Below are 27,887 nucleotides of genomic sequence, written 5' to 3' on the forward strand. Positions count from 1 at the left end.
CTTATGTCATCCCTCTCTAATGTGCTAATACCATCAGTAAATTAACAGAAACACCCCTTCATCTTTTCCTAACTTACTATGCTTCCTAAATGTCATGTACCCTTCAATATTCAGGTCCCAATCTGTCATCCTGCAGCCATTTGTTTTGAATGCTATGTGCATTCAGATACAGAGCCTTTAGTTTTGCCCTTTTATTATTTTTTTGTTGCATCTAATCTTATCTGATGATTTACTTTTAGATTAGTACTCTCTGTCCCTTCCTGTCATGGTCTGTTTATCATTTCCCATATGAGTACCTTTCTCTCTTGCCTTTTTTCTACTCTTTAGTTCACCACAAGTTCCCAAATTTGATCCCTTGCCCCCACTATTTAGTTTAAAACCCTTTCTACTTCCCTAATTGTGCAGCTCACGAGAACACCCGCCCCAGCACTAATCAGACAGAATTTAAAACCACACTGTTGCAGCTTAACTAATCACATCTATTAGCTATTAATTTTTTACTCTACCATATTGAACATATAGGAACGACAGTTTTAAAGATTTGTCTGTACAATTTCATACTAAGTGCTCTTCTAATTTATTTTGGCTTTTACAGCTGTAGCAAACCTCGTTTCATGTAGGAAAGAAAAAAGTAGGTGGTATATATAATCTGTGGATGTTTTAAAAGATTTGCCCGTACAATTTCATACTAAATGCTCTTCTAATCTATTTTGGCTTTTACAGCTGTAGCAAACCTCGTTTCATGTAGGAAAGGAAAAAGTAGGAAGTATATATAATCTGTGGACGTTTTAAAATAGCTAAGGATGAAGTTTATAGACTTGACATGTAACAGATCCAACCAATGCAGAGCATGAATAAACAAAGCCAACAGAACACTGAACTACATAGGCAACACAAGTCAGAAAAAATTATGTCCAAACTATGCAGTACTCAAGTCAGGCCACACTTTTGAGCACTGCATACAAATCAAGTTGCTGAGACATACGAGAGACATTCAAGTGCTGGAGACATTGCAGAGATTGATCACAAGGGTAGTGTTAAAGGTTTGAATTATGAGGAAAGACTAAAATTTGCAGCCTGGAAAGGAGAGATCTAAGAGATAATCTTAGAAGTATATAAGTAAAATAGATTTAAAAAGATAATACTTTAAGTTGAGAGAGCCTAACAAAGGGACATGGATTCAAACTAATAAAAAATATATTTAGGATTGCTATCTGGAAGTGCATTACATCAAGCGAGCAACATGTGCAATACACTTCCGAACAGAGTAGTCAAGGCAAACACCCTGGCACTTAAGAAAAAAATTGAATGTGACATTTGGTGGACTAGAGGAACTCCCTGGGTGGATGAATTAAGTTAGCCAAATTATCTTCCTCATCTATAATTAATTATCTTGGCAACAATTAACACTAGAAACAATGTATTAAATTACGTTCATAAACAAGAAAGACAAAGTTATTCCATCTAACTGAATTTTGTTGTCATGGCAGGGTGAGGGGGAAGGAGGTAAAAATCACCAGTCGGAGTTTGTTTTAGTATTTTCTACTGTGAGAAAGCTCTTCTTGAACATATTTAAATATACTCTGGCAGTGTTTTATGTAAAAAAAATCTAGTGAAAAAAAAGTAAAAGGAGTGTGCAGTTCACTGGTAAAGCAGATTGGATTAATATTTTGTTCACCCAATCCTCTGTTTTATACCACAAACACGCAACTAAGTCTTCGGCAATGCACAATTGAAAGAACAGTGCACCTTTTCAAAATGAACATCAACAATCAATCAATCAGTAATGGACTTGCGATTCCAAAACCCCCTCTATCTCGACAACTGTCATATAATTATGATTGATGTTAATGTCCACAGAAATGTCTGCACTTACTGAGTGGATGCTTAAGGTAAAACATTTAAAATGGGAGGTAAATATGCCATCCAATGAGCAATTCATCCAGTCATCTTTTAGAATATGTCAGGTTTGTCTTCTTAAAAAAAAACTTTTGAAAAGAGACTTCGTATATCAGGCTTACTTTTCAATGGAGTGATTATTTTTTTCCTTTGAAAAATAAACCTTTGAAATCACAAATGCAGCGTCCTCATATGCTGGCAGGGAACAGAGCCATTAAATGATTTACAGCTCATCGTGTTTATATGTAAATTCTCTGGCAGAAATATATCCATCTTCGTCTTCATCTTCATTTTTAAAGATGTCTCTAACCATAGACTCCTGCTGGGTGTCATTTTGTGGAACTCCAAATTTGTCGAATTCTCTGCGGAGGTACTCTTTCACCTAATTTGCAAAGATAGCCCAGGATTAATTTAGCAGAAAGGAACATTCAAAGGCATATATAATAAAGTGTAGGAAGTTTATATGTTAAAAATATTGTAATACTAGGGAGATAGAAATGGAATTAAAACTAAACAAAATTTAAATGTGAAGTATTTTACATAATAAAAAACGTTAGGCATCCACATTCATAAGCTTTACTTGTTGGAAGATCTTGCTCTTTAGGCAGGTATTTATCAAGTTATTTAAAAATTATTCTGGTTGGGTAAATGTGTATGTGTGTGTGCAGGCAGACACTAAGTGATCCTGATGTGCTTGCTGGATTCTTAAACTATTGACACCAAGTTTGTGGATCTGGGAAGCTCTTTTGTAATGTAATAATGAGTGCGTGGTGCAATAAGGGCCCCATTAATGGCACTTACACCACATGTACTGCAGCAGTTCAAGAAGTTAGCTCACTACCGCTTTCTCAGGGGCAATTAGGGATGGGCAATAAATGCTGGCCTGGCCAACGACACCCACATCCCATGAGTGAATAAAATAAAAATGACTGAAAGCCTGAAATTTTGCAATTAAACAATATTTTCTAGTTGTTTATTGAGGGAGACTCTATACTCAAAATAATAAACAATATCATTGAGGAAAAAAGGACAGTTTTGCAAGGAAACCATTTTAAAATGGCCAGAATAAGTCCACCTACATTAAATATTGCTCATTTACAGTTAAGTTGCTGCATAAACAATATGTTTTAGTCCAACAAAAGCAAGCAATGGATTTGATTGTCAGAATGAAATGTGACAAGTAGTTCATGCAAGATACAGGGAAGCATCTAGCAAACAGTGACCACAACATTATTAGGTTCAATATAACAACTGACAAGGACAGATGACAAAGTTAAAAGTACTTGAGTTTTGATAAACCACCTTTAATTAAATAAAAAAGGGAACTAGCCCAGATAAACTGGAAATAAAAAAACTAGCAGTTAAGTTAGTACAGATACAATGGGAAATACTGAAACACAAAATGTTAAGGGACAGATGAAGATATATTGTCACAAAGAAGAAATTGTAATGTAGCAAAAGGAGTTCCTTCAATAAGTACAGAAATTGAAATTAGACTCATAAACAAGGCACATGACAAATCTGAAGTCGATGATAGATAAGAAAAAACTGAACAGAAACGCTGAAGGGAAACAAAAAAGAGTTTAGAAAGGCTGGCGAGAAACCCAATAACCTGGATTTTATGATAGAAAAAGCAGTGAGGGTACCAGCATTCGCTGTTATTTTGGAGTAAATCGGACAACAATTTCTAGCTTCTGCACATGCACAGTTAAATGCAAAAATTGAGGAGTTGCTGTCTGATTTTCTTTTGTTTTCTACCAGCTTCACTACAACGGTACATCATTGATAGATTCGGCATTAAAATATAGGAAATGCATGAACTTGCGGTACTTACCCACTAGCTTCCCACTAAACATGCCAGCAAAAAAATTAAGGCAAGGCTGCTGCATTCAGAAGTAATTGATTTTTTAATGGTATAATAAGTCTTAATTCTACCAAACAAGCTCTCTGGTCTTAAATTTAATTTTAAAATCTGGGGTCATATTCCTTCCAAGTTTAATTATTGGTGGAGAATTTTTTTAAAAATTAAAATTTACATTTTAAAAAATGCTCTGTTCTTTAACTATCTTTCTTGATTACATCTTTCTTTCCCACTCTTTTTTTGCTTTTGTACATTTTATATTGAATCAAATGTTATAATTTATTTTTCCTGGTTTTAGACACTTCGGTGTAATTTTGATTTTAATTTTAATCTGGAGAGTAGAGAATATTTATCTATAAATAAAAATAGGCTTACCTCTTGTCTGGACAATTTCCAGTCATCGTTGAGGTCCATCTCCTGGAATGAGTCATGAGACCGTGGCCCATTTTTGATCTCAAGAAGTTCAATTTCAAATGTCAAAGTGCTTTCAGGTGGAATTTTTCCTGTATTAACATATTTATTTTAGTTGCAAAACAGAATACTTGTGTACAAAATTAAACAATGTCATGACTTTTCAGAATTTTCCTGAAATGATCACTTCCACCTCACCATTTCTGCCAAATAAAGGCCTGATAATTTCTGTCCTGCATCACTGATCACATGGTTGACATAAACATCAAGATATACTTGGAAACAAACTAAAATGTGGGGATAAATTTTGCTGCCAACTGTTATACTATACACAATTAAATTGTAATGTTATTTACTTACTTTTTAAATTGTTTTTGTGAAAAATGAAACATTTCAGATTTTGGGCACCCAGTGTTAGTACCAAGCACTCCCAAGAGATACAGCATGACTAGATATGGAGTACAGCTTCCTCAACTCTGCCCCAGTAGCATGAGAGCACCTGCAATATCATTTTTCCATTTCTCTCTCAGCCACACTGCGCGAGTTGGTCAGTTTATTGCTGAATTAGCGGTGGTTTTGTATTGTCAAGTCATGCCCATTGGTAACTGGATCAAAATTGGTCAAACTCATTTAATGAACAAGACTAACAGGCAGCAGAGAGTGAAGATTTGCATTCTATTATTCTCGCTAAATTTGAACTTCAGGCCGAGGAGTAACTGTTAATTGTACTCCCGCAGAAGTCAACCTTTGCCACATTTTGCAGTCTCTCCTGAATTGTGTGAGTGCTCAGGATGGGTACTAGTAACATGAGCATCTGTTGGCGATATGTAATTACAGACCTCCGAGTCCAGTGGCAGGATAGTGCCACAATAAATTTTTGGGGCCATTGACTCCTTGCTGGGCACTGGAGTACCATTTTCAAATGGCTAATTTTCACGTGTGATTCTTGCCAATGAGAATTGGAAGCTCAGGAAAAAACACAGTTAAGCCTAATGTTTTCGACATCCAATATTCAATGTTTATCTTAACAACCCTTCATATTCCTAACATACACTGACATCTAGAGATTATGTGGGTCTCAGCTGTTGAGGGTAAAGGGATAACAAGAGTTTGAATCAGACTAAGATTTAGAGTAGATTTAGACTATCACCACATATGTACTCTGGGACAAATCTTGCCAGGTTGCATATCACCAAGCAGTCAATCATTAGTCACTGATTAGGATAGATGGAATGATTCCATTATGGTATCCCTTTCACTCACTTGCAGCCAACCTTACCAGAAAGTAAAACTGACAACAGCCAAAATCAGCATGCAAAGGTCATCGGGTAACGGAAATTTCAATTCAAGGATATGCATTGAGTATGCATGACCATGTTAGCTGTTAACCAAAGAGAGCATGGAATGGTTAGTAATTTGATAATAAAATCATTAACAATTTTCATATTAGCAATTATTTAGTACATTAGTTGAAAAAGATGAAAAAAGGTAGATGCAGGATATTTTGGTAGTCATATTAAATGCCTACACAAGCACAACATTTGGTTTTGTTCCTTGTACATATTACCTGCACCAAAAGCAATTAGAGCTCAAAACTGCAGAATGACTTTCCTGAAGAGCATATGTGTGCTGTGTCATCTCTTATGTCAAATGTTACTCTTTTAATTTAAAATGAGGCAGAATGTCCTAGAATGGGGGAAATGTGACCTCCTATGAAATCTGCCCAGAGACAAGCCAATGTGTGACTCGGTTGTCATGGGAAGGGAGGCCCAGGTCAAAACATATTGAAAGTAAGATGCAAGTTTTAACAACTCGTCACAAAGGAGGTGACAGCTAGTCTTGCTGCACACAGACTCTCAGACAGAGAGATTTGGGAAAGAAGACTGAAAATAGGTGCTGCAATGCAGCAGAGGAGAAGGACTGTTTTTGTGTTAACCACCAAGCAGAGTTCTGGTGAGGATGGATTCCCTGTTTGAAGAGGGTGAAGAGGTGAGGCTGTGGAGATTTGAAGACCAAGGAATCACCAGAGAGTGCCTTGCTACTGCAGTCAATTTGATTATGCTCAGAAGATTTAGTGAAGGAACTATTTTAAAAAGGACACTGGAAGACTCACCCTGGTCAGGTAGGGAGAATAGATCCTGTTGAAGTTGGGAGGAGCTTGGGGCTTGATATACAAGACTACATCTCTGCTATGAGTGGTGTATTAGTTGCCTAATATAAATGTGGCATGTAGTTTTCAGTTGTGTTAAGAAATTAATGGGCAGTGCCTTTTCTGTAGTTTAGAGTATTAGTTGCCTACTAAGTAATGTTTTGTCGATGTTGATTTTAGTTTGTTACAGCAGAAGTCTTAAAATGTGAAATCTTGCCTTGCGATCCTTTGCATTGGTCACTGGAAAATTCATAATTCTTTTTCAAAGTTAACAGTTCCTAAGGGGATCGTAACACAAAGCAGTTGATCATGAGTCCCGAGTAGACTGATGCTTGCCTTTTCATACTTGACATGTAACTATGACATAACTGGGACTATTGAACTCCCATACTTTTTCATTTCTTGTACACCCCAATTTACCCACCCCAACTGTTGTGCTTATATTACTGAATGGCAGCTAAAATCAACTGGGTTGGATATGAGATGGCTCACTGTAAAATATGTTAAATACAAAGCACTAAAACACACAAGTTTAGGTGCAGTAAAACTCATGTACGTTGAAAGATTGTTAAGAACAATAAAGATTCAGCTGTGCAATCAATGTAATTTCAGCAATGTTCATCTTGCGCAATTATCTCAAAGTATTTGGTATCAATCAACATATATACTAGATAAGATATCATTTGCAAAATACTTCCTGAATTGGTGGTTAAGTATACAGAAAATATATTAAGACTGTGCAATAAAAAGAATGGATTAAGCATTTAAAAAAAAATCTCATTTGTGTAGTTAACTCTGGGTGCAATACCTCTTCCTTCTTTCCCATAGGCAAGGGCTGGGGGAATGATTAGTTTCCTCTTCTCTCCTGCACACATCTCACGTAACCCTCTGTCCCAGCCTTTAAGTGATTCTTTAATCCCAAGTGTGAACCAAACTGCCTCGCCATTGTTGTTCTCATGACTGAAATACAATAAAATAGTTTCAGTACCCTAATTTGAGAGCACAGATATCATAAGCAGATTATTCCAAATACTTCTATTGAAAAAATTGATGAATGCACCCACAAATGTACATGCATTCTGGAGGAACACATACTAAGAATGAAATTAAGTCTCACTTCTTATGGGCATTAGCTCACACAGCCATACATATAGGGCAGAATTTCCCCCCCCCTGTTGTGGGGTGGGGGGGAAGGTTTAGGAGCGGGAGCACTCCACCATTTTACATGGGCGTGCCAATTAAGGCCGGCCCAGCTTGACGTCCGCAAGGAAGAGCTATACGCTCCCTGTGTGGGCCGGGGGGGGGAGGGGATTCCCTGAACCAAGAGTGTGCTCTTTGGCGCATGCGCACAAAAGAGCGCACTTCATCTCTCTGAGGCTAAGTGCTGCCTCAGGGAGATTGGCTGCACAATAAAAAATCTGAAAAATAGAAAAAAATAATTTCCCTGACATGTCCCCTCATGTGACAGTCACATGAGTTGGGACATATCCATCAGTTTTAAATACACTTTAATTACATTTTTAAAACCTACATGAAACCTCATCCCGCCCGTGGATGAGGTCTCATGGTTTTTCTAATGCCCGCCAGGGCTCCCGGCCTGCCCGCCAACCCTAAGGTTGGACGGGCAGGTCCATTAATTGCTTTAACTACTTTGTCAATGGCCACAATTGGCCTTTGATAGGTCGGCGGGCGCACAGCTGATTCTGCTGAGCCCCTGCCAACCTGAAAACTTAAATGGGGCGCAGTGACGTTAGGAGTTCTGCCCGACGTCATCCCGCATCATTTTAAGCGTCGGTGAGCGGGCCCTGCCCCCCGCTCGGGAAATCATGGCCCTTGTATTTATATAACACTTTCACAACCTCAGGATGTCACAACATGCTTTACCTGCAATGAAGGACTTTTAGAAAGAATGTTGTAATGTAGGAAACACAGCACCCAATTTGCACATAACAAGCTCACACAAACAACAACATGATAATGTAATAGTGATATTGAGGGATAAATGATGGCCAGGTTGGGTAGAACTTCCCTGGTCTTCTTCAAAACAGGACTAGGGATATTTAGATATACCCAAATGAGCTTAAAAAAGGCAGTTCGACAATGCTCTCTCAATACTAGTGTGTCAGCATAGATTTTATGCTTAAGTTTCTTGGGTGAGTTTCAAAGGCATGAGTGCTATCAACTGAAATACAACTAACATTGTAAGGTAGAGTAACCAGTGGGTGTAAAAACACCTCGAGACCTGAACCAGATATTTGAATCGTTCATGTGTACTTCTTTGATCTCTCCAAAGATGGACTAAGATATAACTTTGAGGGCAAGGTTTGCTCCACAGCAAGTGAATAAACAGCACAATTATGATCAGACTCACTTAGTTTAATCAGCAATTTACATTTACATAGCACCATTAATATCCCAATGCACTTGCTGGTTATGTAAACATACAAAATTAAGAATATGCCGTGCTTCTCCACAATAGGTCATCTTACCTGACTTAAACAAGATGGGGTTGATTTTGTTATACAATATTGCAAAATGGGTGATGGTGAGTCAGGCGCCCATTTTACACCCCTCCCAATTTTTTTATCTCCATGCAAAGTCAATGGTTGGTGATAAAATCAAGGTTTCTATTTCTGGAGAGTGACTTTGGCATGCTGCTCATTCTTATATTTGATGTCAAGGCACTCATTCCCTAATACCAGCTGAGCTCCACAGAGTCCCCATTGCTGGAGTGTGCAAATGCCCATAAGCAATTTTTTACTTTTAGTTTGCTGCAGGAAGCCTTAATCCAATTGTAGTTTAGGAGATCTATGTTTCTGGGTCTATGGTGCTGTCCGTTTTCTCCAGGTTGGGTTGTTTATACTTGGCAATGCTTCAAGAGAAGGAGGACCATGAGTCCACCATTGGCTGTACAATTCTAAAGTTAATAGCACTATCAATTCTTCAATTCAATCTGAATCTCAAGTCTTTATTCCATCATATTTTTATTTCACCCAATTTTGAACAATTTATATGTTGCATAACACATGATGTAATATCCATACTTTTTCATATTTCATGGAGTTGATATAATTCAATTAATTATGAAATAATATCTTTTCAGACTTTGTAGGGAAGGGAGTGAGTACAAACATACGGGTTAGGAGCAGGTTTAGGCCACTTAGTCCCTTGAATCTGCTCTGTCATTCAATAAGGTCATGGCTGATCTGATTTTAACTTCAACTCCACACTCCTGCGTAGCCCCAGTAACCTTTAACCCCCTTGCTTATCTATCTAGCTCTGCCATTAAAATATTCAAAGATTCTGCTTCTGCCGCCTTTTGAGGAAGAGAGTTCCAAAGACTCACGACCTCAGAAAAAAATTCTGATTTCTGTCTTAAATGGGCAACCCTTTACTTTTGTGACTCCTAGTTTTAGATTCTCCCAAAAGAGAAAACATCCTTTTCACATCCACCCTGTCAAGACCCCTCACGATCTTATGTTTCAATCAAGTCACCTCTTACTCTAAACTCCAGTTGATACAAGCCTAGCTTGTCCATTCTTTCCTCATAAGGCAACCCTCCCATTCCAGTTATTAGTCTAGAAACCTTCTCTGAACTTTTTCCAAAGCATTTACATCCTCCCTTAAATGAGAACAATGCAGTACTCCAGATGTGGTCTCACCAGTGCCCTGTAAACTGAAGCATAACCTCCCTACTTTTGTATTCAATTCTCCTCGCAATAAATGATAACATTCTATTAGCTATCCTAATTATTTGCTGTACTTGCATACTAACCTTTTGCAATTCATGCATTAGGACACCCAGATCCCTCTGAATCTCAGAGCTCTGTAATCTCTCATTTAGTTTTTTGCTTTTTTATTCTTCCTGCCAACATGGACAATTTCACATTTGCCCATATTATACTCCATTTGCCAGATCTTTTCCCACTCAATTAACCCATGCCCCTTTGTAGCCTGCTTATGTCCTTTTCACAACTTACTTTCCTACCTATCTTGGTAACTTTCCTATCTATCTTTGTGCCATCAGCAAATTTAGCAACCATACCTTCGGTCCCTTCATCCAAGTTATTTATATAAATTGTAAACAGTTAAGGCCCCAGCACTGATTTCTGTGACACACCACTCATTATATCTTGCCAACTAGAAAACAACTCCTTTATGCCTACTCTCTGTTTTCTGTTAACTAGCCAGTCTTCCATCCATGTCAATATGTTACCCCTGTACCATGGGCTTTTATTTTCCGCAATAACCTTTGATGTAGCACCTTATCACAAGCCCCTGGAAATCTAATACAGTACATCCATTGGTCACTGGTTCCTCTTTATCCACAGCACATGTTACTTCTTCAAAGAAGTCCAATAAGTTGATTAATACAAATAAAACAAGTGCACTAAGCCTAAACCCATGTCACACAAATATATATTTCAGCTCAGTACACTTGTACTGTGAACAGTCTTGTTGAATTGAAAGTCATTAGCACCTGCACGACTTTAAATGGAACAAAAATTTGAGTGTAAAAGCAAAAAACTGCAGATGCTGGAAATCCAAAACAAAAACAAAAATACCTGGAAAAACTCAGAAGGTCTGACAGCATCTGTGGAGAGGAACACAGTTAACGTTTCGAGTCTGTATGACTCTTCACCAGAACTAAGGAAAAATAGAAAAGAGGTGAAATATAAGCTGGTTTAAGGAGGGGTGGGACAGGTAGAGCTGGAAAAATTTGAGTGTGTAGGGCATTATTAAACATCCTTAACATGTTAAATTGCATACATGGAATGTAAACCATTATGGGATTTTCCATTAAAAAATATCCATTGTCTTACAATTTCCTATTATACCTTTAGCAGATGCTGTACAGTCACACTTTCCTGGTCACCCAACATGCACTATTTTAGCCATAGAGGTTTACAGCACAGAAAAAGGCCCTTTGGCCCATCGAATCTCTGCCGGTCAAACAAGTACCTAACTGTTCTCATCCCATTTTCCAGCATGAGGCCCTTGTATGCCATGGCATCGCAAGCGCACATTCAAATACTACTTAAATGTTATGAGGGTTTCTGCCTCTACTACCCTTTCAGGCAGTGAGTTCCAGATTCCCACCACCCTCTGGGTGAAAAAATTCTTCCTCACATCCCCTCTAAACCTCCTGCCCCTTACCTTAAATCTATGCCCCCGGTTATTGATCCCTGCACCAAGGGGAAAGTTCCTTCCTGTCTACCCTATCTATGCCCCTCATAATTTTATACACCTCAATCATGTCCCCCTTCAATCTCCTCTGCTCCAGGGAAAATAACACCAGTCTATCCAATCTCTCCTCATAACTAAAACTCTCCAGACCAGGAGAGACTCCTTCTAAATCTCCTCTGCACTCTCTCTAGTGCAATCACATCCTTCCTATAATGCGGATTCCAGAACTGCACGCAATACTCTAGCTGTGGCCTAACCAGCATTTTATACAGTTCCAGCATAACCTCCCTGCTCTTATATTCTATGCCTCGGCTAATAAAGGCAAGTATCCCATATGCCTTCTTAACCACCTTACCTACCTGTCCTGCTACTGTAAGGGACCGGTGCACATGTAACCAAGGTCCCTCTGATCCTCGATACTTCCCAGGGTCCTACCATTCATCGCGTATTCCCGTGCCTTGTTTGTCCTGCCCACTTATTCGGATTAAATTTCAGTGGCAACCATTTGCCACTGATCAGCCCATCTGACCAGGCCGTCTATACCCTCCTGTAATCTAAGGCCATCCTCCTTTACTATTTACCACCCCACCAATTTTTGTGTCCGCGAACTTACCAATCAACCCTCCTACATTCAAGTCTAAATCGTTTATATACACCACAAACAACAAGGGACTAAAAACCGATCCCTGTGGAGCCCCACTGGACATGGGCATCCAGTCACAAAAACACCCCTCGACCATCACCCTCTGCTTCCTGCCACTCAGCCAATTCTGGATCCAATTTGCCAAATTGCCTTGGATCCCATGGGCTCTTATCTTCGTTATCAGTCTCCCATGCGGGACTTTATCAAAACCCTTGCTGAAGTCCAAGCAGACTACATCAAATGCATTACCCTCATCTACACACCTGGTCACCTCTTCAAAAAATTCAATCAAATTAGTCAGATATGATCTCCCCTTAACAAAACCATGCTCTCTGTCCTTGATTAATCCCTGCCTCTCCAAATGTAGATTAATTCTGTCCCTCAGAATTACTTCCAATAGTTTCCCCACCACTGAAGTTAGACTGACTGGCCTGTAGTTCCCTGGTTCATCCCTTCGTCCCTTCTTGAATAACAGTACCACATTGGCTGTCCTCCAATCCTCTGACACCTTTCCTGTGGCCAGAGAGGTATTGAAAATTATTGCCAATGCACCTGCTATCTCTTCCCTTGCCTCACTCAACAGCCTGAGATACACTTCATCCGGGCCTGGAGATTTATCTACTTTTAAGCCTGCCAGACCACTTAGAACCTCCTCCCTTTCTATGCTAATTTCTTTAATTATATCACAGTCCTTCTGCTTGATTTCCATACCCATGTCGTCCCTCTCACTTGTGAACAACGACACAAATTATTCATTTAGAACCCTACCTATGTCTTCTGGCTCCACACACAAATTACCACTATGGTCCTTAATGGGCCCTACTCTTTCCCTAGTTATCCTCTTGCTCCTAATGTACTTGTAAAATAACTTTGGATTTTCCTTTATTTTACCTGTCAATGTTTTTTCATGCCCCCTCTTTGCTCTCCTAATTTCCTTTTTAAGTTTCCCCCCTACACATTCTATACTCCTCAAGGGCTTCCACTGTTTTGAGCCCTCGGTATCTGCCATAAGCCTCCCTTTTTCTCTTTATCCAATCCTGTATATCCCTCTACATCCAGGGTTCCCTGGATTTGTTGGTCCCTTTGTCTTTACTGGAATATGTTGGCCCTGTACTCTCCCTGTTTCCTTCTTGAATGAGTCCCACTGCTCTGATGCAGATTTACCGAAAAGTAGCTGCTCCCAGTCCATCTGGCCAAATCATATCTGATCCTACTAAAATCGACCTTCCCTCAATTTAGAACTCTGATTTCTGGCCCATCCTTGTCCTTTTCCATAACAACCTTGAATCTAATGGAGTTATGATCACTATCTACAAAATGCTCCTCCACTGATACCTCTACCACTTGCCCGGCTTCATCCCCTAAATTTAAGTCCAGGACCGCCCCTTCTCTTGTAGGACCTTCTATGTACCTGCTTAAAAAGCTCTCCTGGATGCATTTTAAGAATTCTGCTTCTTCTAAACCTATCTATCTAATAAATCTAAACATACTATGACTAATCCAGTTAATGTTGGGGACGTTGAAATCCCCCACTATTGCTACCCTATTATTTTTACACTTCTCTGAAATTTGCCTACATATCTGCTCTTCTATTTCTCTCTAACTGTTTGGGGGCCTTTGGTACACTCCCAGCAATGTGATTGCTCCTTTTTTATTTTTCAGTTCTACCCATACGGCTTCATTTGAGGAGCCTTCTAAGATGTCATCCCTCCTTACTGCTGTAATTGATTCCTTGATCAATATTGTGACACCCCCTTCTCTTTTACCTCCTTCCCTATCTCTCCTGAAGACCCTATATCCTGGAATATTGAGCTGCCAATCCAGTCCCTCTCTCAACCATGTCTCTGTGACAGCAATGACATCATACTTCCATGTGTTAATTTGTGCCCTCAACTCATCTGCCTTATTCGTCAGAATCCTTGCATTAAAATAAATACCATCGAACCTTGCCAAACTCCCTTGTGCCTTAACTGGCCTATAATTTCTATGCCTTCCAGACTCACTTGCTTTTTCTTCTAATTTTGACTGTGCATCTCCCCCTGCTGAACCTCCTCTCAGGATCCTAAACCCCCCCCCCCCCCCCCCCCCCGCCGCCAAGTTAGTTTAAACCCTCCCCAACAGCACTAGCAAACCTCCCCGCAAGGATGTTGATCCCATTCTGGTTCAGGTGCAACCCGTCCACCTTGTACAGGTCCCACTGCCCCTAGAAACGGTCCCAATGTCCCAGAAATCTAAAGCCCTCCCACTTGCACCATTTCTCCAACCACGCATTTATCTGGACTAACCTCCTATTTCTATACTCATATTTCTATATAATATGTAACAGAATTACATATTAGTGTGTGAGCCATTCCTGTTAAGCCAACCAAAAGACAGGTGTGTATACTCTGTTAGAATCACAATACATATAATGTTTTATTGAGCACAAAAGATTGCTGGTTGTGTAGTCACCATTATTTACTGATGGCCACAAGGGTTAATGTTGGCTGTCCTTGTTTCGAAATCCCTCCATGGCTTTGTTCCCTCCTCATCTCTAACCTCAAGTCCTACAACCCTCTGAAATATCTGCATTCCTTCAATTCTCGCATCAAATCTTAATTGCCCTGCCAATGATGGTTATGCCTTCAGGTGCCAAGGTCTTAAGCTCTGCAATTCCTTCTCTAAACCTCTCTACTTCTATTTGCTGCTGTAAGATGCTCATTATAACCTACCTCTTTGACAAAGCTTTTGATTATCTGATAACATAATATTTCTTTATGTTTCGGTTTCAGATTTTGTTTGATAATCCTCCTGTGTAGCACCTTGAAACATTTTATTACATTAAAAATGCTATATCAGTACAAATCGTTATCACCTGCTATCCTTATCAAAGAAAAATCAATCAATCTCAATCTTGAAGGCATTGTCCCAGCATCCACAACATTTAAGGGAAGAGAATTCCAAACTTATACTACCCTTTGTGTGAAAAGATGCTTCCTCATTTCCACCATCTTTTATTTACATAGCACCTTTAATAATGACCCCAAAGAGACCATTAACTTTTAAAGAGAGATTTGAATTCCTTGTGACCGGCTCAAAGGATCACACAAGATTTCAAAGACTTTATGCTTAACAAAAAAACTTAAATCAACATTGACTAAACATTACTTAGAAAGCAACTAATACACTAAACTATAGAAAAGATGTCCTCCCTTAATTTCTTAACACAACCAGAAACCCCACGCTGCATTTATACGTTTCACCGTACTCTCCGCAGAATTGCACTCTTTACAAGAACAAGTCCGAAGTTATTCCCAGCTTCCAACAGGCTCACTTCTCCCAATTTCACTGAGTTGTAACGTCAAGTGTCCATTGAAAATAGTTTTCCTCAGTCTTCTGGGAATTCCCAAACCGACTTCTGGCCTACACTGGTGACTGCTTGTCCCAGTCATGCCAGGGTGAAGCTTCCAGTGTCCTTAAATCTCTACAGGTCCCATCTCTTCGACCAGGGCATAAACTCCCACCAGCATTCTGCCTGGTGGTGGCCACAGAAAACAGCCCTTTCCCCTGCTATTCACAGCAGTTCTGTTTCCTTGTCCTTTTCTCTCCAGGACACTCTCTCTGTTTGGGTTCTCAGAGTCTGACTGCCTGAGAGTCTCCAAGTCTGCCCACAGCAAGGCCAACTGCTATTTCCTTTGTGCTCAGGCATGAAAGCTGGCACTTGAGTTTCAACAGGACTTGCCCTTTCCTGCCCTGGCCCCTGACAACCAAGTCACATAGATTGATTGCCAGGCAGAACTAGGAGGTCACATATCCCTCTCCATTGCTTCATTTAATTATGAATTATAAGAGACAGTTTAAAACATAACCACCTTATAAAACCTCACACTCATAATAATAAAAGATCCCAAAGTGCTTCATATGAGTGTTTAAAGCAAAATTAGACACTGAGCCATGTAAGGCAATATAAGGTTAGATGACCAAAAGCTTGGTCAAAGAGGTTGGTTTAAGGAGCATCTTAAAGGAATAAAAAGAGCTAGAGGTTTAGACAGAGAATTCCAATGCTTAGGGCCTTGGCAGCTGATGGCATGACCACCCATGGTGGAGCAATTAAAATCAGGAATACTCAAGATGCCAGAATTAGATGAGTACAGATGTGTCAGAGGGTTGTGGGGCTGGAGGAAATTAAAGAGAGGGGGGAAAAGCGAGACAATGGATTTGTGCTACACTATCTCCACAGCCAACACATGCTTCCTGAAGTGCAATGCCTAAAACTGTACTTTGGATGGGGACAGACTCTGTACAACGCATAGCTACTTCCTCTTTGTAATCCAGCCCCTTTGAAACAAAAGCTAATGTTCACTTAGCCTTTTTATACCTGTCTACTAGGTTAAAATGACTTGTGGAACAGAAGGGCTGATACTTGGAGATATCATCAGAAAGGCACAACGGACAACATGAGATACAGACATAATGGAGTGAAAGAAAGAAGCAGTTCAACCAGCCACCCAAGAAAAAATGGCTTATCAAGTAGAACCTTCCCCTCTTAAGCCACCCTCCAGCCTCTAACATTACCTTCCCTTCGCCAGTAATTTCAAATTCTGCGCTACTTTCCCCTATCATCAGAGTCCTACTCTGTCCTCCCCCCATCCTCTCGCATCCTTTACCAACTTACGCTAGCCACTTCTAGGCCTACAGTGTTGCATCCCTCCCTCACCCTGGCACAGGCTATAACAATGTAAGGGACTTTATGCTGCTGTTGGAGTAATATGGGGAGGCAGTGGCATACTGGTATTGTCACCCAGGGCTATGCTCTGGAGACCTAGGTTCAAATCCCACCATGGCAGATGGTGAAATTTGAATTCAATAAAAATATGGAATGAAATTAATGATCATGAAACCATTGCTGATTGTTGTAAAAACTCATCTGGTTCACTAATGCCCTTCAGGAAATCTGATGTCCTTACCTGGTCTGGCCAACATTTGACCCCAGACCCACAGCAATGTGGTTGACTCTTAAAAACGCCCTCTGAATAAATGCTGGCCTAGCCAGTGATGCCCACATCCCATGAACGAATAATAAAAAAAACCAAATCCAACCATGACAATCTAAGAATTTCAATTTAGTTTAAATATCAGTAAATAAACAGCTGTATCAGTATCAGTATTAGTAACTATAAACAACTAGTTCATCAATGCACTGCAGGGAAAGAAAGTGCCAATCTGACTTGTGTGAATCCCGCACTAATATGGTTGGTTCCTCTGATTTGGCCTGGAAAGTCACATAGTTAAATTAAACCTTTCGACACCATCACTACTCAGTCTTTAGTGTTTTCCAAAGCTGGCCAACCAACCTGCATCTGTAGAACTAGGGCTGGGCAATAAATGCCAGTCTTGTAGGTGATGGCCCACATCTCAAATACATTTTTTTAAATACCCCTCACTCTCGAACTTCATTTGACCTAAATACTCCATTTCATTTTGACTCCTCATGTCAACGCCATGGGATATTTACTAGTATTTTTTTTAAAAAACATTATTTTCTACCAAAATCATATCTTCTAAATTCCATAAACAGAACACATGTAAATCTTTGGGGTATGATTTAGACTTTAATTACACCATAGTTCCCAATACGACAATGGATCTGCTGATGGTCAAGAACCATCTATCATTTGTCATGTTGCAGACAGCCCTCCACAAAAGCTCAGGGACAAAGAAACACTGAGCAAGAACACTTTCATGCATGTTTCTTTGACTGTTTACCAATGGGCTGTTCTGTTCCAGAAAGCTAGACAATGAAGGGAAGACCTAGAGCCAATCTTTACACACTTTTGTAAGCCTTTATTTAGAGAAACACATTACAAACATACACCTCCTAACCGAATCACCAGTTTGTCTGTTCATATTTATACCTCTCTTGTAGGATACATTACCAATTAAGTGCCCCATTTATGGGAGCACCAGTGAATTCCTAATTAATGCTCATTACCTGCATACAATTGGTATACAATTAAGATGGACTGCCAGGGGAATTTTAAAATATGGCATTTAACCAATTTGAAGTTATGTTGCAGCCAGTAAATTTAAATTATGTTAGATAGTTCATGGAAGGGTTTTCACTCTGCTTGGCTTTACTGCAGTCAGGAATCAGAGACAGAACTGACACTCAATTCATGGCATCACTTTATGCATCAGTTTACACATGGAACCACTGGATAGCAATGTGAAAGTGAAGCACAACGGCATTGTTACACACCAGTCATACAACTTTCAGTGGTGTCACTGCAGAGCCTTCTGCATATGATCTAGGTTGGCACTTCAGGGCAATACTTATCTAAATGCAAATCTCTGAAGCCAAGCAATAACCTCCTAATTTGCAGAGTTTAAGGTGATTAGTCTGTTACTTGGTCTATAGAGAAGACACTCCTTGATAATGTGCAGCATTGTTTGTCTCTCTCCACAAGTGCATAAGGAATTTGTACTGAGGCCCTAGTGGTGGAGGTTGGCTGCATAGTGGCCCTGGCTTCTCCTGAACCTGTTTAGCAAGGATCACTCTCAACATAAATAAAAACAGAAAATGCTGGAAAAACTCAGAGGGTCTCACAGCATCTGTGGAGGGAGAAACAGAGTTAATGTTTCGAGTCCATATGACTCTTCTTCACTCGCAGCATGGAAGTTCAAAGCTTGCCATTCGACAGTTGGGGTTTGTTGCAAGGAACTTTTTAGTGATTTCCCATGTTTCCCATTCCTTCATCCAAAGGATGTTTGCTGAAGGATCTTGCTCAGGAAGGTTGATCGGTTTGGGGCGCCAAAATGGAAATGGGCAGCAGGTGACTTGACCAGATCATCATAGAGTGGCAGGTGAGGCACAGCACGGATGGTTTCAGCCAACTTGTGGGTTTTTATCAGTTGCTGCATGTGTGACCGAGTGATTATGTGAGGACACGAAGTCAAGGAGGGGTGTTGAGTGGAGGCTTCCAGTTATGATGTGCATTGTTGCGTTCAATTCAGTGTCAACAAGATCTTTACCAAACAGGTGCACAGTACTCTGCTGTGGAGTGATAGGGCAAGTACTGAGGTCCGAAGTGTTACAGCAGCAGTGTCCCACTTGGGTCCAGCAAGCTTGGTTAATAGATTGTTTCAGGGTTTGACCTTTGCTGCTGTTTTCTTCAGATGTTACTGGAAGGACAGAGTGATACCTAGAGTCACTCCCAAGTATGTTGGGTTGGTATCTTGCTTTTGTCTCTGGCCATCCATGTAGATATGCAATTTTTTTTTGACACTGGCATTGTGGAGATGGATACACAGAGTTTTAGAGGGATTCAACATGAGACGCCATGTGCTGCAGTAGTCTGTCAACTTTTAAAGCCTTCATTAAGGGCCTGGTCCAGAATACAGAAGGACGGAGCTTGGATGGAACAGAGGTCATCAGCATAGATGAACTTGCGGGGGACATGGTTGTTGGCAGGTCATTTGTATGTGTGTTGAACAGCATTGGGGCTAGCACTGAGCTCTGTGGTAGTCTATTGGCCTGTCTTCTCCATGCATTTCACCCTTGGCCAAGGTGGACTCTGAATTGTCTGTTGCGAAGGAGTACATACCAACATATGAATTAGGAGCAGGAGTAGGCCACTCAGCCCCTCAAGTCTGCTGCACCATTCAATAAGGTCATGGCTGATCTGATTGTACCTCAACTCCAAATTCCTGCCTACCCCCAATAGCCTTTCACCTTCTTGCTTATCAAGAATCTATCCAGCTCTACCTTAAAAACATTCAAAGACTCTACTTCCACTACCTTTCGAGGAAGAGAGTTCCAGAGATTCATAACCCTCAGAGAAAAAAATTCTCCTCATCTCTATCTTAAATGAGCAACCCCTTATTTTTAAACAGTGACCCCCCCAAGTTCTAGATTCTCCCACACAAGAAATATCCTCTCCACATCCACCCTGTCAAGAGCCCCCAGGATCTTAGAAAGTTTCAATCAAGTCACCTCTTTCTCTTCTAAACCCCAATGGTTACAAGCCTGGCCTGTTCAACCTATCCTCATAAGACAACCCACCTGTTGTAGTTTGCCTCAACAAACCATCAGGAGTCTCAGGTACAGGCTATGATCATTTATTAATTATTCAAGCATACACAGGGAGAGACAGCCTTGGGCAGTCCAAGGCCTTACTCTACAGATTACAGCGAAATCACCTTTTTATACACAGTTAGTGGTGTACGCATTCTAATCTTGTCAATTTACAATCACCTGCTCAACAGATGCCTCCAGCTTTGGTCATTTATTTCCCATGTGTACAGACACTTGACATTGTTCTCATCCTTGCAAGACCACCATATTTTGCTGATTGTGCAGGAATCTGGGTCTCCTTCATCCCAACACCCACTCCCTGGCCTTGTCCTTTGTTTTGCTAGCTTACCTGTCTCATTTCTTATCCTGTCTAAAACTCATCTGCTATCCCCAGTTCTGCCCTTCTGCTTACAGTTCTGTTTTTACTGAAACACACTTTCAACAAAATAAAATTATAAAATTGTTAACCCTTACCGTCCCCACTTTTGGCCCTTGGCCTAGCCCAAGGCAGGCAGCTCAGCAGTATTTCCCCTTTCCTTATACTCCGCCGCCCATTGATATTGGCCAGATACCAAGTTTAGGGTTATAAGGGTGTTGGGTTATACCATCTGTGCAGGTTGGCCCAGCAATCATTAGAAAACCCATAGGAACTTGTCTCTCTTGTTTAGCCACCATATTCCTGAAATCCCATACTCTTTGCCATCTCTTGTGTGCCCTTCTGGTGCAGTGAACCAAGTTTGTTAAGTATAGAACCAATACCAACTGGACCATAACCAAAACTTGTGAGATGAACCTAATCCATGGGAGCACCTGGACATTTAGTCTCCAATTCCATGAGTCTTCCTGCCATGTGATATCGTCTATCTATTCGATCTCGTCTGTCAGTGTTTTAACCTGTTGTTGCAACTTGTTATAGCTTTTGTGCACTCACTGGCTCTCACCACGGATACCTGTAAGGTATTATGCTACCAGTGGATTACATAGGAGAACTGTCTCAAATACTATGTCAGGTTTTCCTTTATGCTTTTCCTCTACCTGCACATGAATTATTTTCCTCTTGCAGGTTTCCACCAGTTCTACGTTTCCCACCCTGGCTGGTACCTGTGGGTGTAGACACACCACAGAGCTGATTATAGGCCAAGATCGATTGTTCCCATATTGATATTCTCTTTGTGACATGGTAAGGCAATATCTCCCAGCACCCTAGTAAGCAACATGAGTTGGTTTCATTGTATCCCATATAGCTTCCATTGTACAATTGGCTGTTGCATTATACCCGTACTTTGCTTCTTCTGTCTCATGTATTGGATGTGGACACACTACTGAGGAGGCCTCTAGTCTGCCTCTCTCTAAAGTGGGGCTTACTATGCTATCCTTTATTTCTACTGCATATGGGGGGATATTATGATGCCTTACATAATAATCCCCCCTAATTACCCCAATATTCTCTACTCTGTATAATGTCTTAGTGGGTGTTGATTCTGGTATGATCGGGATTGCCAAAACAATGCCGATTAACATTATTATTCACAACAAGCTTCGTATCGGTTCTATATACACGTGTTAGATAGAGCCCTGAGCTTGCAAACGGTCAGAACATAATTCTCGTGTTGTGACAGGTTAAACAAGTGCGCATTTGTTATCCACAGGGGCACCTTACCCTTATGTATTTGTCTCAGGTTTTCCAGTGTCTGCTCAAGCATCCATGATCCATAGGTGCTGCAGACATCATTCCTGACTGCATCATCTAAGAGGTTTCTCTCTACATTAATCCATTTGTCGATGGTCCAAGCATGGCTCTCTAGTACAGTGGCCAAACTCAATCATCTGTGTCAGGTCTTGGTCCATACTGAGTTGCCTGTCCTGGAACCCCTGTCCTTTTCCAGACTTTTCTTAAGATGAGAGCTAAAGCTCCAGAACTTTGGGTCCACTGTTGCCAAATCAATCAAATTTACAATTGAGGTCCCTGTGTTAAATGCTATGGCGACGTCATTAACCAGACTACATTTTAGCTGACTTTTTCCCTGAACAGGGGGTGCAACCATGGGCCGCCTTGCACTGTTAGACTAAACTGCCCATGTTGTCACTTGCTTTACCAGAGCTGCGTACAGTATGACCTGAACACCACTCAGGCAGGTCAATATTGGAGATGTTTAGGATTAAGAGTACCAGCTCATGGTGTACATTATCATACAGAGTTTTGTACACTTTTTATCAACACTAGTCCATTCTCTGCTCCAGGGCTCAATACTGGACAAGGGAGAATCAGTTAATTGTGGCCATGGCATTTTGTCTCCACTTAAGTCAGTTAGTGCTGTTGTTGTAGCGTCATTCCTGTGGATTCAAGTACAGACCTCCCAGTCATCACTGGTTGGTCGCAATTAGTTCTATAAAATAAGATCAGTTAGTAACATGCTTCAATTGCGACCAGTGCTTCCAGCACCCCTTCCCTTTCATATCCACACAGGCGCAAGTATCGCTAATGATTATTATCCACTTGGGTGCAAAACCTGGATTCTCGGGCGTTACTTTCACCATTACCGTATCAATAGCACCTTCCAAACACACGACCATTACCATCTAGAAGGACAAAGGCAGCAGATAGATGGGAAAACCACCACTGGAAGTTCCCCTCCAAGTCACTCACCATCCTGACCTGGAAATATATCGCCGTTCCTTCACTGTCACTGGGTCGAAATCCTGGATTCCTAACAGCACTGTGGGTGTACCTTCACCACATGGACTGCAGCAGTTCAAGAAGGCAGCTCACCACCACCTTTTCAAGGGCAACTAGGGATGAGCAATAAATGCTGGCCCAGCCAGCGAAGCCCACATCAACTTGAATTAATTTAAAAAAATCCCTCACTTCTGGTATGTCCTGGGGGAGCCGCTCCCCCTCACTTCTTTCCTGGTCCACTATCTCCTGCTGCTGTCTCGCCACAGACCTCAATTCCTTAAGCTGTCTACCCAACTCTACAATGCACCTTCTTATCCTATCTTTCAATGGCTCAGTGTCTTCACTTCAAGTGGCAGTTCTCGCTGGGAGCTGCTTAACTCTGCCTGTCATCTTGGTGTTAATCCTGTGGTCTTACTTTTTGTAGCTTTCGGGCACATTAATATAGTCAGTAATACATCTAATTAGCCTTTTTCCAGCTTTCTCTTTATCTGTATCCATTTTGTGGTAAATTGTCATTAAGTAATATTTCTCCTTACCCTTCAATTGCCGCAACTACAGATTCCTTATACTTTTACCTTTAAGTTTCTTTACTCCCTCTGACCATGATCATCTTAAGATTCTATTAAGGCCAGTTTCTCTATTGCTCTGATTGTTTAAAATGTTTCCTTAGGCCATATTAACCATTCCATGTCAATGGAATCTGTGTCTCTAGATCTTTGCTTATCTCCCCTGTGTGGTTCCAATGTCTTAGGTGATGGCCAGATTATCAAATTCAGTTCTCTTAAAACAGTTTGTATATTGTGTCCTATTTCCCTACCTCTATCTCCTACCCTTAATAATTTCTTCATACCATTTTACACATGCAATAGCTGCCATCTTACCTCATTCAGCTTTCTCTGGAGAGACTTTACAGTCCAATAAAGTATTGTCATAACATTTTTAAAACAGAAGTCAAGTGTTTCTCTTTTATTCCAGGCATTAATGTGTTTTGCTTCCTTATCATCCTCCCCTCAAACAACATTTTATTTTCTCAAAAGTAACTCACTAGATTGTGTCTGACCTTTTTTCATTTTTAAATTATCCCAGGTTCATTAACTCTACCAAAAATTGGATTTCTGCCAAACTTTGTCAAAGTCTTGACTTTAACTTTACATTTTGGGAACAGACTTACAAATACAAAAAGCTTGCAGCATTTGAATTAGTGTCAATTGTTGTCAAATCTTTTAAAATAAAAATTCCCTTTTGAGAACTTTATCAGGAACCAAACCTCAAATGTTTAAACTTTGTAAGAACAGTAATTTACACCATCAAAATTAAAACTGCCTTTCTCTCAGGTTTATAAATTTGAATCCAGATTAAAAGTCCCACATGTTTAGCAACACATATCCTTTATTTGGATAGCATCTCACTCTCTCTCGCTCTCACACACACAACTAGGAGTGGTAAATAAACATACTCACCCGTTTGCCCTCCTCGTAGCTCCAAATGTTGTAGTTCACCTGGACAAACCACCAGGAGACTCAGGTATAGGCTATGATCGTTTATTAATTATTCAAGCGTACGCAGGGAGAGACAGCCCAGGGCGGTCCAAGACAGTACTCTACAGATTACAACAAAATCTCCTTTCTACAGACAGTTACTCATGTACAAATATTCTAATCTTGTCAACTCACAATCACATGCTCAACAGATGCCTCCAGCTTTGGTTACTTATTTCACGTGTATACAGACACTAGACATTGTTCTCATCCTTGCAAGACTACCATATCTTTATTATTATTATCTATCCTCTATTATGAGAGGGATTGAACATAAAAGTAAGGGAAATTCTCACGTGTCGGTACAGACTCAATGGGCCGTAGGGCCTCTTCTGCACTGTGATTCCGTGAAGGATGTCATCCTTGTTATATAGAGACCACACCTCGAATAGTGTGTGCAGTTCTGGTCTCCTTATTTAAGGAAGGATGTAAATGCATTGGAGGCGGTTCAAAGGAGGTTTACTAGATTGATAACCTGGAATAAGTGGGCTGTTTTATGAGGAAAGGTTGCACAGACTGGGCTTGTTTCCACTGGAGTTTAGAAGGGTGAGGGATGATTTGATTGAAATATACAAGATCCTGAATGGCCTTGACAAGGTGGATGTCATAAGGATGTTTCCTCTTGTGGGTCAGACCAGACTAGGGAGCACTGTTTTAAAATTAAGGGTTGCCCTTTTAGGACAGAGATGAGGAGAATTTTTTTCTCTGAGGGTTGTGCGATTTTGGAACTCTCTGCCTCAGAAAGTAGAGGCGGGGTCATTGAATATTTTTAAAGCAGAGCTAGATAGATTCGTGATAGGCAAGGGAATCAAAGATTGTTGGGGTTAGATGAAATGTGGAAATCGAAACACAAGATGATCAGCCATGATCTTATTAAATGGTGGAGCAGGCTCGAGGGGCTGAATGGTCTACTCCTGTTCCTATTTCTTATGTTCTTATCTTGCTAATTGTGCAGGTTCTGGGCAACCTTAATCTCAACACCCACTCCCTGGCCTTGTTTTTTGTTTTATAGCTTGCCTGTCTCATTTCTGCTATCCCCAGTTCTGCTTTTCTGCTTACAGCCCTGCTTTTACTGAAACACACTTCTAACAAAATAAAATTATAAAATTGTTAACCCTTTCACCATCCATTCCAGGTATTAGTCTGGTAAACCTTCTCTGAACTGCTTCTAATGCATTTACACCCTTCCTTAAATAAGGAGACCAATACTGTGCACAATACTCCAGATGTGGTCTCACCAGTGCCCTGTACAACTGAAGCATAACTTGTCTACTTTTATATTCAATTCCCCTCGTAATAAATTAGGAAAGCTAATGGAATGTTATAATTACTTGCTGTACCTGCATACTAGCCTTTTGTGATTCAGGCACTAGGGCACCCAGATCCCTCTGAATCTCAGAGTGCTGAAATCTTTCACCATTTAGATAATATGCTTTATTTTTATTCTTCCTGCCAAAATGGACAATTTCACATTTGCCCATATTATATTCCATTTCTCCAGATCTTTGCCCGCTGACTCAACCTATGTCTCTTTGTAGCCTTCTTATGTCCTCATCACAACTTACCTTCCTACCTATCTTTGTGTCATCAGCAAATTTAGCAAACATACCTTCGGTCCCTCTATCCAAGTCATTTATATAAATTGTAAATGTTGAGGCCCCAGCACTGATCCCTGTGGCACACCATTCATTACATCCTGCCAACCAGAAAAAAATCCATTTATGCCAACTCTGTTTCAGTTAGCTAGCCAATCTTCTTTCATGCCAGTATGTTTCGACAACTGTCCCAACCCAGGTTGAAAGCACTCTGGACAGCTTTAGGAGCAGATCAGCGTGCTACACTGTATCATACGCAGCTGTGAGGTCCAGTAGCAGCATGTTTGTCTTCAGGTTCTTTTGGAAGCCATTTTCAAAGTAGGTGGTGAGTGACAGTAATTGATCATATATGCCGCATCCCTTATGGAAACCAACTTGGTCAACATTCTCCAGAGATGTATGTTGCAGGATAAGAGGCTTAAAGATCTTAAAGCACACAAAGTGGTGAAATCGGTCAATAGCTAGCCGATAATGAGATCTTTTCCAGGCTTTGAAATGGCAATGATTTTTGCCATACGATACACCTTTGGGAGCGAGTTTGAGCTGACGATTCTTGTGTAGAACTGAGTCAGCCAGACAGGAGCACAGGGTGGAGTTGGGGGGAGGAGGTTGTTTCAGGAATCTGTGCAATGTTGTCATATCCCATGCTTTGCTATATTTTAGGCCCCTTATTGCTTTCTCCAGTTATGTGATCTTGAAGGGATCAGGACTACTGTGTTGTGCACTGGTGATTTTTTTTTAAGCTTGTTAGAGGTGAGGCATTTTATTTTCTTCCCAGTGGTACCTTCACTTCATGGAGCAGGTGCTGGCAACTTTGTTCAAGATGACTGATGGACAATTTGGTACAGATGAATTTTAGGTTGCTGTAAGACAGTGAATCAGGCTCCAGTCCTTCCGACTGGAATGAATGAAATTAAGTCCTGCTGTCATTTCCTCCCATTTGGCATGACATGTAGTATTCAAAGACTCAATGAGGTGGCCTGCTATATGGAGGTCACCAGATGATTCATACTCCTTTAGGAGAACTGGACTCACTGCATCAAAGCATGGGACATAGCTGGGTCCTTAGCCACAAGTTGATCGCTGAGCAAGCATCTTTGTCAACACCATAAAAGTGCAGTAGTAGTGGAGTGCTACACTCTTGGAGGTACTATTTTTGTATAAAATAATAAACTAAGGCCCTCTTAGGTGGGCACAAAAGATCTCAGGCATTACTCCAAGAGCAGATTTTTCCTGGTGTCCTAACCAACATTTATCCTGTCAATAGCTAAAACATATCACCTGGTCATTTATTTCATTGTTGTTTGTTCGATTTTGCTGTGCACAAATTGATTACTTGTTTTGACATCCTGAGGTTGTGGAAGGCACAATATAAATGCAAATTATTCCTTCGCCGTTATGATTCAATTCAGTCATCTTTCCTCATAATGCATCTCGGATAATTTTTGACATTTTAAACTCTGAAATATCTATCAAGTCTTGAACCTCACAGACTTACCTGGAATGAAACATGGTCCCATTCTCAAAGAATCCAGCGTAATGTATCAGTAATCGATCACCTAGTTTGGTCTTTCGGTGACAGAAGAAAGGCTTTTGCAACACATCGATTTTCACTTCAGGCTCTGGTATCAGAGCACTGCTGGCATAACCCAGCACAAAGGTAAAAATGAGTGCTTGGTAAACGTTTAAACATTTAGGCATCATAATACGCAAAGTAAGTTTTAGCCGCACTTTTTGGGAATATATCCCTTTTATTGCCTATCCCGTCCCCTCCCTCTGATACTCAATGCCAAACACGCGCAGACGTGGCAGCTACAACTTTTCAGCGCTGAGCTCTCACACAAACGTCATGCCGACTAAGCCCCGCCCCCTCC

The 27,887-nt window shown here is 40.6% G+C and overlaps 1 protein-coding gene across 1 annotated transcript; it reads right to left on the reverse strand.

The window, feature by feature from the left end:
* Window positions 1-553: 553 nt before the first annotated feature.
* fkbp14 (FKBP prolyl isomerase 14) lies at window positions 554-27,868 on the reverse strand. The gene is made up of 4 exons (XM_078539038.1): window positions 27,512-27,868; window positions 7,129-7,280; window positions 4,136-4,263; window positions 554-2,281 (listed from the first exon to the last, which is right to left on the reverse strand). The coding sequence occupies exons 1-4, from the start codon at window positions 27,715-27,717 to the stop codon at window positions 2,123-2,125; spliced, it is 645 nt and encodes a 214-aa protein (XP_078395164.1). The 5' UTR covers window positions 27,718-27,868; the 3' UTR covers window positions 554-2,122.
* Between the last annotated feature and the right edge of the window lie 19 nt (window positions 27,869-27,887).

This window comes from Cetorhinus maximus, chromosome 3, assembly GCF_964194155.1.
Source record: "Cetorhinus maximus chromosome 3, sCetMax3.hap1.1, whole genome shotgun sequence".
Classification (NCBI taxonomy): Eukaryota; Metazoa; Chordata; class Chondrichthyes; order Lamniformes; family Cetorhinidae; genus Cetorhinus; species Cetorhinus maximus.